At 28.2% G+C, this 11721-nt stretch overlaps 2 protein-coding genes across 2 annotated transcripts in view; one reads left to right on the plus strand and one right to left on the minus strand.

Annotated features, from left to right (window-relative positions):
• Nucleotides 1-5317, plus strand: part of LOC112210899 (uncharacterized) — a 6911-nt gene extending 1594 nt beyond the window's left edge. Inside the window, exons 2-4 of the mRNA XM_024361464.2 lie at nt 1266-1331; nt 5070-5159; nt 5240-5317. Coding sequence (XP_024217232.2) covers nt 1266-1331; nt 5070-5159; nt 5240-5311 — 228 coding nt within the window. The 3' untranslated portion in view covers nt 5312-5317. The remainder of the gene's footprint in view (nt 1-1265; nt 1332-5069; nt 5160-5239) is intronic.
• The window catches only part of LOC106686351 (lipase member H), a 91980-nt gene that overhangs the window by 61008 nt on the left and 19251 nt on the right, over nt 1-11721 (minus strand). The gene's annotated exons all lie outside the window — the stretch shown is intronic.

Genomic DNA, 11721 nt, shown 5'->3' on the forward strand with positions numbered 1-11721 from the left:
TTTTTGATGATTTAAAAATATTTATGTTTTGTTAATTATATCAATTAGCAGGTCCAAGGAGCCATTATTATTCTAAAAAAAACAACTGAATATGACAAAAAATAACTTCTAACAGTTTTCACCGCTGTCACCATGTTTTGTTCATTATAAAACACCATACTGTTTTTACACACATTTATTAATAGCACATAACATTGCTGTACGATTGTTGTTATATAACCTCCTTACATCTAACCTTATCAAACATATGATATTTTAATTTTACAATTTAAGGCATCAATATAGTTATAATAAATATTGTTATTGTAACTAGACGCTTTTTCCTATATATGAATTTTAATTAACCTTAGTGTGTATAGGCCATGGTATGAATTCATTTGGAGAAAAAGCACATTTGGTGATTTTTTATTTATAAGTCTACATACTGATTATTGAATTTACATATATTGGTACTCTGCATATTTGACTTCATTTTTTAATTGTAGTAGATTGATTTCAATAAAAAGGAAAGCTTGTTATTTTCGATGATAAATCTACAAATACAAACAATATTTGGAACGTTATATCTTAAATCTACAATGGGCAATAAAGACCCTATTTTCATCCTCCTTAAATGATGGATATAATCAAGAATCTACGTGTTGAAAAATAATAGAGGGAGTAATTAATACTAATTAACCATAAATTTATAAGATATCTACATATAATTAATTGTAATTAATAACATATATAGTTTTCGTAGAATAAAGCGAAACTTTAAAGGAAATAAAAAATATAGCTCGTAAAAATATATGTTGTAAATATTTTATAATAATTATTGAAAAATAATGAGAGAGAAAAATGTTTTTTTTTTTCCATACCCTCCTGTAATGATGTTAGTGAAAGAAAAATGTGATAGCAGATAATAATATATGTTTTCCTCTGTCATATATCTTACGAGAAAGAGAAAAGCTACATTTCATGTTTCTAATAAATATTAAATTCTATGTTTACTCTTGTTTTATTTCGATGGCTGTGAACAGCTCCCGTCTATAAATACTAAAATTAAATAGCTAAAATAAGATAAATGAAGTCTTAATTTAATGATATATAATATAAGTATTAGTCTTAAAGATAATATAATATAATAATAATTATTATTAATTAATTATTAATATTAATTAAAATATTATATAATAATGATAATAGTATCTTAAAGACGAATGAATTATTAATTAATTTTATTTACAACTACTCCGATGTACATTAAGGTAATATTGTTTCAGTGCAAGCATTTCAATGAAGAACTTGAAGATATTATGACAAATCGAGGTGATATTTATTTACAAAATGTAAGTAAATCGAAATAAACAATTAATAATTTTAACCCATTTAACTTTTAAAAAAAAAAACTTAAAGATGAATTAGTCACAGGTTGAAAGTTGTGCTAAAATAATTGTATTGTAATGAGTAAAAATAAAATAGTTCGTTTTGCAAAATAAGTTTTTCCTTAATATATAATAGTTCAACGTAAAATAATAATGAGTAAGTGACGAAACGTCAGTCATTAATAGTTAGTTGATTGATTAGCTATAGGTGCAATCACGGTCTAGACATCATTCTTTTTATAATAATAATAATATTTTCTATTTATTCTTGGCCTGGTCCCTTAAGAATAATATAGTAGTATAATAGAATATCAGAGGCATCGACTAGAGATATTATTAACTTATAGTATAATAATTTTTAAAAAAATGAATGTATAGAACATAATCAAATATGACTAAAATAGTAAAATGGAGTAGAAAAAATTAAACATCAACATTTAAAAAAATGTGTATAATAAGAAAGAAGAGAAAACCTATAAATGGAGAAATGTTTCCTTCTTTTACAATGTTAAAACGAAATAACATAAAACATGGTTGAGAGTCTGTTAAATGGAGCATGACGTCACAAAATAGACCAGCTAAGCTCGTCACCGTTTTGTTTGTTGTGTTAGTATTGTTGTGGATGTTTTTAAAACTAATAAAGTAATTGATGACAATAATAATAATGTAATGACAGTTGTCAATTAGTTCATCTTGATTCTCTTCCTCATAAGTTGAAAGATCAACAAGGTACTCAGTAGCAAAACTTTCACACAACTTCCACTTTAGGCATGTTGTAAATAAATATTCTAATAAAAATTTAGAAGTAAACAATTATATGAAGTTTTGGAAGGAAAGGTTATAAAACAAATTGCTCAGAAAATCCGCTATGAGCTCTAAGCATGACATGACTTTAAATAGGCTGCTCACAATCCAATACTTATAACATTTAACATGATAAAACATTTTACATTTAACATAACATCATAAATACCCCTAATATTGTTTATGTAATGTGAAAATCTCATCTTTTTATCATTTTGATTTGTGTGATAATGGTACAGATTGTAATTTTCATTTTTATTTATTTTTTATAATTTTTGTTATAGTAGTCATTATCAAAATTAAGCATTGAATTGAACACGGGACCCTTAGAAGACAATGATAGAAAGGACAGAGAACAAGGAAGTATGTGAAAGAAATGCAAAGAGATTGTAAGAGGCCTGTGAAATTAAAAGTTCCAACAAAACACTTTCACAACCTACGAAACCCTTTGTTCCTGAGCAAAGATCCCGGGAAAATCGTGTGTTCTTTGAAATGGTTGACAATGGGCCTACTTATAATGGTTGATACGATGTGGTAGCTAGTTTGGAAATCGCGACATCTAATATGAGTCTCGACTTCTGAACCTAAAAAGAAAACGCGAGTCCAATAGGTAACGGTCATCTCTTCCTTAAATATTACTCCTCGTTGCTTAGTGTGATAGGACTGTGACGAACCTTTTATTTTCGTGAAGGACATAATCTGCGTATGGTAATAAGTTGACCTTTAAACCAAGATGAACGCTAGTTGCTTCATACAACACTTGACTCTTTTCAATGTTCATATTGATACAAGTGGTGGCAGTCACCTTGCCTGAGTCCTATTGTAAGTTGAAGCATTCAACTCCTCTTGAATGCTAACATGGATCATTAAGCACGAAATGACATTAGGGACCTAACGACTAATTAGAATGTAAATGTAATGAGTTTTTCATATGTATTACATTGACTGAAGAAATATGGCAAGGTTGCTGTAGTTAATCCTTTGGTGACCATCCGAGGATACACCTAGACTCTATAAAGTTGATCGTTAAGTACGTTACATTTGAAAATAATTTTAAAGTAAACAGTTAGAAAATTAAAGAAAATATGAAAATTAGGTAAACAATAAATGATAAAATACATAATAGGGGGGAAGAAATTATATATAAATAATATATTTATAAATGTACACGAATAGAAAATACAGAAGAAACAAAGAAAAATAAAAAATAATTAAAATAAAGAAATAAATAAAAATAAAAAAACGGTTAAAATCATTGAACCATGTTTAAATTATTATATAATAGATCAGGGCGTTATCAAGATAAAATTTTAAGAATGGGAATTAAAAAAGTTATAAATCTCTTCTTTATTTTATTGATTTATTATTATTATTATTTATTTTTATTTTTTGGTGATTCTTAATCTAAATAACGTATACTAGAATTTCTTTTGATACTTTTCTCTCGCTATTTTTATTCTTCTCGGACGTTTCGACCTTTAGGCCATTATCAGGTAGATTCTTAGAATCAGTTTTTCGAAATTTTAAAAATTTGTCTATTGCTGGTTATTATTCCCGAAGTAGATTCGAGAACATTTATTCTCTTATTTCATCATCTTTAACAATTTAATAATTTACTGTATGCTGGATACACCGTGAACAAAATCCTGTAAATTTACATATTAGAAGAGTTATATTATACGTAATAATTCCTCTTACCAACCCAAGCCATGCCTGAACAGTACAGCTCATTGGCAGATTGTAATAGATTTACAAGTGCAAATAAAAAATTATGAAGATAAAAAAAAATTTAAAAATCCTAATATTAGAACAATGGCAGGCCAAGTGAGATGAAAGCTCTCCGAATAAATTAAAAGAAATAAAACCATAGTCAACATTCTACTGCAACAGCCATAGGGAGGAAGTTGCTCTAACCCGCTTGAGAATAGGTCATACTCTCCTCACGCACTCTCACCTAATCAGAAAACTGCCACCTCCAACGTGCAAATATTGTCAGTCCATTCTCACGATTAGACATATTTTTGAAGAATGTACTCACTATTTGCCAATAATAAACAGGATAGGACTGACCCCAATTTTATCAGAAGCTCTCACAGATGAGGAAGCTAAAATTACATTAGTATTTGAATTTTTAAAAGCACATCGCCTTCTTTATAAATTATAACTCCTCTTTTTTTATTATTATTATTATTATTTTTTATTTATTTTTTATTTTTTTACTTTTATCATGCCATAGGCGTTGATGACCAGAGAGTTTTACGCCTTTAAGCAACAATCAACAACAAAATATAAACATCTTTTGAATGGGATTTCTGTCACTGCAGTTATTTTTTGTTATAATACTGTTTTAAAACTTCATCAAAGATCTGTGATTTGTCATTTTTTTAACTGTGGTTAAACTGTCACTTTACTTTGAGTCAAATTTTTAAACCTTTTAAATAAATATAACGAAAAAACAATTTTAACAACATTTTTTTTTGTATTCGAAATTTAACTTAATGAAGTAAATTAATAGAGATCTCAATGAGTTTTATTTTTCTGTTTTGTTTCCTGTAGAACTATTACGGAAAAAAAAAAAAAACCTTAAATTATGCATGCGTTGTGAGGAAATATGTCGACATTACACATCAACTGTTATTGCATTTAATGAAATTAATTCCAGTGTGCTTATGTATAGTCACAATGTCAACTCTTTAAGATTCTCTCATAATATTACACAAGCTAATTCGTCGGAATTTTGACTCGTGTCAAGATGTCACAATAAACCATCAATGGGATTTCGTCGACATTTCCAAACATCGGTTAATCGTTGCTAATTAATTATAATTTTACATTTTTTTGAATATTGCAATAAAAAAATTATTATACCATAATTTATATGGGAAATAATGTATACAGGAAACGCTACTCAACTTCTTGAGAATGAAGAAAATCTTCAAGTTTAACGCAATAAGATTCTTCGTTATTGACAAAAGATTCTACCTCACTGTAAGGAAAGTGTTATTAATACATTGATCGTAAAAATAATTAAATTTATTTATTAATATTTATGTTACTTTTGTTTACAGATGTTATCAATGACTGTTTCTTACCTGGTGTTGATTTTTCAGCTTACTTCAAGCGACTATTGTGAAACTTAATATGAAATGTCATATTTTAATGCATTTTAGTTATTTTAAGAAAAACTACCATGTTTTGTATAAGCTTTTTCTACATTTCCGAAAATTGAAAATAAAGAATGTAACTGATAAATTAAAAATTTTACAGCAGTAAAAACAATATGAAGAAGGTGGAGTCAATGTAAGAATAAAAATGTAAAGATGGAGGTACAAGAACATAAAAAAAAAGTTTATATAAAATAATAAAGAGGAAAAAGGATAAATACAAAAAGAATTATTAGCTAACATAATAAAGTGAACAGATACACCATAATATATATTATTAAAAAGATCTATTAATTTAATTAATTGAAGATACATAGTGATATTAAATGGTAAGCGTAGTAGGGAAATTATTATTACAGATTACATAAAATTGTAATGAAGAAGGAAGAATATGGGATAGGTAAAACCAGAAATAAAAATAAAGAAGACGGAATTATGCAATATAAAAATAATAGTAAAGATAAATGGCAATATAAACTTATCAGAATAAAGTTTATATTACTTATGTATACATATAATATTTTAAACTTATAATAATTTATCTACTTCGCCTACCATATAATACCAGTTATTATCTCGCCCCATTTAAATAAAGTAAATAATATATGCTATGATGTATCTCTTAATTTTATTAAGTTAATTAATGATTTGTTTTGTGCTTATCCTCTCAATTATTTTATTTAAATTTTTTTATTGTTTATATACCTTTATTTTTACATTTTTTATATCATTCTTTCACTTTTACAATGACTCCTTATTATTTTTATACAGCTGATATATCAGTAATAATTAAAATACTAAAAATAATATGATAATAAAAAGTGATATTAATTATATTATTAACAAAAATTGAATAAATCAAATGTGTTAATTATAATCATATATAAATATAAGAACATAGTCAGGATTGCGGTCAAAAAAAGAACAAATAGTTTAAAACTATTTTAATGCCGACGTTTCGCCCCAATTTGCAGGGCTTCATCAGAGCTAAAAAGATAAAAAAAAAACTGAGAATATTACACCAATAAAGTAATTTAAGCTATTATAAATAAAATGATAAGAAATTACATATAAATAAAAGGAAGGAAGACATAAAATAGTATCAGTATAAAATAAACTTGAATAAACAATGATAAGAATAAAAAATAAGTAATGGCAAGAGTAAAAATTTTTAAAAATACGTAAAATATTTTAAAATTTTTACTCTTCCCATTGTTACTTATTTTTTATTCTTATTATTGTTTATTCAAGTTTATTTTATACTGATACTATTTTATGTCTTCCTTCCTTTTATTTATATGTCATTTCTTATCACTTTATTTTTACATAATATTTATACTAGCTTAAATTACCTTATTGTATCCAATATTTGTAATATTCTCAGTTTTTTTTTGTATCTTTTTAGCCCCGATGAAGCCCTGTAAATTGGGGCGAAACGTCGGACATTAAAATAATTTTAAACTATTTGTTCTTTTTTTGACCCCAACCCTGACTATGTTCTTATATTTAAATTTTTACGGTCTACTATATATTCATATATATATAATCATATATGTTTGTTTCCTTTAAGTAATAAAACATTTCTAGAATGTTAGAGCTATTTTAATTTATGATATAGGAGTCCGATGTATATCAAATTCCTGCAGTCTGTGTTTAATAGTCATTTGTACACTAACACTGTCTACATGTTGATCTGGATATTTCTGTCAACAAGTATTTTTGGGTTAGTTGAGAGTGTCCGATTTCTAGTCAATACTGCTTCGGCACATTAAATTGCCTCTTTGCTTAGTTTGATCCTTCTTGATCATCGTCACAACAATTTGAATTAAACAAGTGATTTGTCTAGCAGTCGATGCATAGTGCTGAGCACACCTATAAAAATCATTTCTGGGACAAATTATGCATAAGAGAGTCAGAGCGGAACCGGTCAGTGAACATGGGGAAGAGTTTCCCATTATGAAGGCAAGTAGGTTACAGGTTCAGTCTCAAAGATGAGAATTAAGGTTAATAGCTTCCACTGATTCCCTAGGCCAATAAACATTGTGGTAAGAACATCATTGATACAAAAGATATATAAGGATTTCTTTATGTGAACAAATTAGAGTACTTTATTCTAAGTATTCGTAGACTCACAGAACCGGCAACCCTTCGTAACAGCTAGATTTAGGGATGTAGATAGATTAATTGAATAAAATTAAAAGTTTGATATTACTTAATGTATTTAGCTATTTACACATTGGATTAATGATTTAATTGATGGCTTATCTATTTAGTCTATAGCGGTAAATAACATTATATGATAAAAATTATTTTAAAAAAATTGAAATATCTTCAACACAACTGAACAAACTTAGTATTGGGTTGTACTAAATGCCACAAACCTAATATAATTAAACAAATTAGAACTGGAGATATAAAAAAAAAAGTTTGAAAAATTTTTCTTTATTTGAAACCAATAGTTCGCCGTTATAACGGCATTAAATTAAATATATTTTTTAAATATATTCAATGTAATTTAGATCTGTACATAATAATAAATAAATATGTGGAATGTTTCATTTACACTTGAAATTCTTGGGAAGGAACCACCTATTGGTACTTCAAGCATAAATTTAAATTAGGAGGCATTGGCCATCTTCTTTTCAGACGCCTCGGAGGATTATCAGGGAGTGTTAAGGATAAGAGATTGAGAACTAATGGGTTAGGATGGGTAAGGAGTTTGGAATGAAAAGACGCATATCTGTTTTGGCCCAATTCTGCAACGAATGGAATGTGTGGATGAGTTTATTTGTAACGTAATAAGGAGCATCAAGGATATTACGTAGGATTTTGGATTGTAAGGATTGGATGCGGGAGGAATTTGATGATTTAGTAAAGCCCCAGAGCTCAATTCCATATGTCCAAATTGGTCTGATCATACTGTATTATATTTTTTTTTGTGGATGGGAAGTTTAGAGCGTTTGACAAGTAGGTATTGTAGCAATCGGAATCTACGAGCAGTGGATTCCAAGTAAGTCTCTTGTCAAGATGGAGTCCTAAGTATCGAATCTGTTCAACAGCCGTTAGTGGAGTATTTAGAAAGGATACTGTAGGACAGGAGGGTAGAGGTTTACGATGGAGAGTAAAGGTGATCTGGTGGGATTTGTCTGGATTTATTTTGATTCTCCAGTTTTGACACCATTATTCAATGGATGTTAAGTGTGTCTGTAATACTACTATAATATATATATATATTAATTTTGTTTAGTATTAACTATGAAATAATTTGATAATTAGCTCAAGGAGAAAAATTGAGAAATAGATACTGAAAAATCGGATACAGCTGATCTCTCCCGAATCCAATCATATGTATACGGTTATTATCACAAGCTCATTATAAAAAACTGTTGTATTCTTGTCAAGAACAAAGTTGATACTCATTATTACCCCTTTAAGAAACCCTAAAATATGAATTCTTACAACAGAATAATATAAAATTATTGTGAGAAATTTTTTCTTATACCTCAAACCATATTTTTTTTCTTCTTTAATTAATAATAAAATTGTTCAATAGTTTACATTTATTAATTTTTACTTATTTCTATTTATTAGAGACGCTTATTGTAATTATTTTCGTAAACAAAAAATTAAAGATATTTCATTTGAAACCACTTTGAAAATTCAGCATTTAATCTTTGTCAGACTATTTCAATAAGAAGAAGACCTAGTTGATATCAAGTTGATATTTAATTTAATTGATTGGCTTTGAGCGATAATAGCAATAATTTGATTTTTTTGCAAAATGACCGTCTGTTTCTCAATAAGGCTATTTATTGTGTTATTTGTCTAATGTCTAATTATATGATTTCAACATGTTTACCAATATTATGGAATATGATTTTCCTTTTTCCTTTTTTTTTCTTTTTTCTAACCTTCTTCCTGATCATTTCTGACATATTGGAGGATGAGGATTTTCCTAAAGGGCATCGCCCTATTTTAACCATGGATGGGTCAGATTTTCATTTCGTGTAACCGCCACAGAAATAAAAGTCGATGTCCAGGCCGGATTCGAACCATCGCCGTTACTGTCGCGAGTCAATCAAAGCTGGCTCGCTCTACTACAGACGACCTAATGGAATATGAACTATACATAGCATTAACAATGAATTGTAGATTTATAGATGCTTGTCACATTATTGCCTTCAAGCCCTTCAATTATATATTAACATAACAAGATTAATTAAATTCCATAGAGCCGTAAACCAGGAGGAGAACTTCCTATTATTAAAATGGACACAACTTAAATAAGAACCGTAGCGTGATAGAAGCACGCACATCATGTGTAAAACAATAGTCTACTCACAGTTACTTTTCCCATTGTTACTTTTAGCAGAGCTAATAGTATTATTTTCTACATAATAGACTTTTTCCGTATCTTTACGTTATGCTTATTAATAAAATGGAATAATCATAAAATAGACGTTTCAAGAGAAAATATACTGCACTTCGGATGACAACCTTCACAAGATGGTAGCCGAAAAAAATCGCAAATCAGGATCTAGGAGAAGAATTAAAACAATTGTATAAGCTTGATATTACAAGAGCCGGGAAGAAAAAAAAGGCAGTTATCTCACCCCAATTTTTTATTACTTTAATAAAAAATAAGTATAATTACTAGTCAAAATTGATGAGTCTGCCAAGTATAGGTAGGGGGAATAAAAAATGGCGGCTATTTCAAAATCTTAAAAAACCATTAAATTTTTCATTCGGAGCTGTATATCTTAAAAACTAATAAATAAATTTTCTAAATATTATCCCTAAAAGAGCTATTTACGTCCAACAGTTCTCGAGATATAGCTTTTTAAAAAGCAAAATTTCTTAAAAATCTTGTGAAAGATTAGTAGTTAGCTAATTTATTTTGAGAAATTTATATCTCAGGAACTATGAGGCGTACAGATATCTATTAGCACTCAAATTAAAGCTAGTTTAATGGACTATACGTTTATGACCTTTACCATGATATGAAGGAATAGTAGTTTTCATGATATTTGCTAAAATGAATTGATTTATAGTTGTTCGGACAATAAGTTTGATTTATGAAAAATTTCATTTCAGAAACCATTGGACGTACAGATGTCTGCCAGCGCTCAAATTAAAGCTAGTTAAATTTACTACAAAATAGTTGATTATGTTTATCTTTGTAGGAGTAGTAGTTTTTATGATATTTGACAAAATAAACTCACAAAATGATAATTTCTAGTTGTTCGAATAAACTGCTGAATTTTTGAAAAAATTATATCTAGATCCATAAGACGTACATATCTCTGCTAACACTCAATATAAAGAAAATTTAACTTACTATAAATTAGTTAATGACCTTCGTAGGGGTATTAGTTTTTATGATATTCACTTATGAATATAAATTTGGCAAATGAAAATTTGTCTGAACAACTATAAATCAATTTATTTTAGCAAATTGCATGTAAACTATTACTCCTACGAAGATAAACATCATAAACTACTTTATAGCTCATTAAAGTAGCTTTAATTTGAGTGTTAATAGACATCTGTACGTCAAATTTTGAGATACAAATTTTTCAAAATAAATTCACTAACTACTGGTCTTTCAGTACGTCCCATACAACATTTTTCTGAAACTTTGCTTTTTAAAAAGCTATATCGCGAAAAATATTTAACGTAAATAATAGTTCTTTTAGGGATAATATTTCAGAAAATTTATTTATTAGTTTTTAAGATATACAGCTCCGAATGAAAAATTAATGTTTTTTTATCGCTTTTAAACAGCCGCCATTTTTTATTCCCCCTACCTATACTTGGCAGACTCATCAATTTTGACTATTAATTATACCTAGTTTTCATTAAAGTAATCAAAAATTGGGGTGGGATAACTGCCTTTTTTCTCCTCTTGGGCTCTTGTACTATGAGAAAGTCAGGGTGCTACCGCTGATTATCTGATTGGCCTGATCCCTGAGACGAAACTGGAGAGCATTGAGAACCTGGATCTGTCATTAAATTTTCTGAACCTAATGCAGAAAGCTGTGTTGCTCGGGACTGCGAGCATAGTCAGAAAATTCATTAATAATAAATATTAAATATTTATGTTTTTATAGCTCCCTCTTGACCCAGGCTCGAGCAGGTGCTTCTTCCACTGAAAACCGAGAATAAGGAAAATTCCTAAATAATAATAATGCTAAAATCCATGAAGTGTCAGGGGTTTCGGATTTACACATATTCGATATATATTTTTTTTTATAATTTCTGGGGTAGAGAATGCCCTCCTTAGCCGTTTACATAACGAGACATTGAAGACACTGAAATTATCTATCACGGTATGCAAGCCACTACTGCTACAGAACAACATCTCAACAAATAAGCCAATGTATAGA

Source organism: Halyomorpha halys, unplaced genomic scaffold (assembly GCF_000696795.3).
Source record: "Halyomorpha halys isolate HHAL.00 unplaced genomic scaffold, Hhal_1.1 Scaffold810.1, whole genome shotgun sequence".
Classification (NCBI taxonomy): Eukaryota; Metazoa; Arthropoda; class Insecta; order Hemiptera; family Pentatomidae; genus Halyomorpha; species Halyomorpha halys.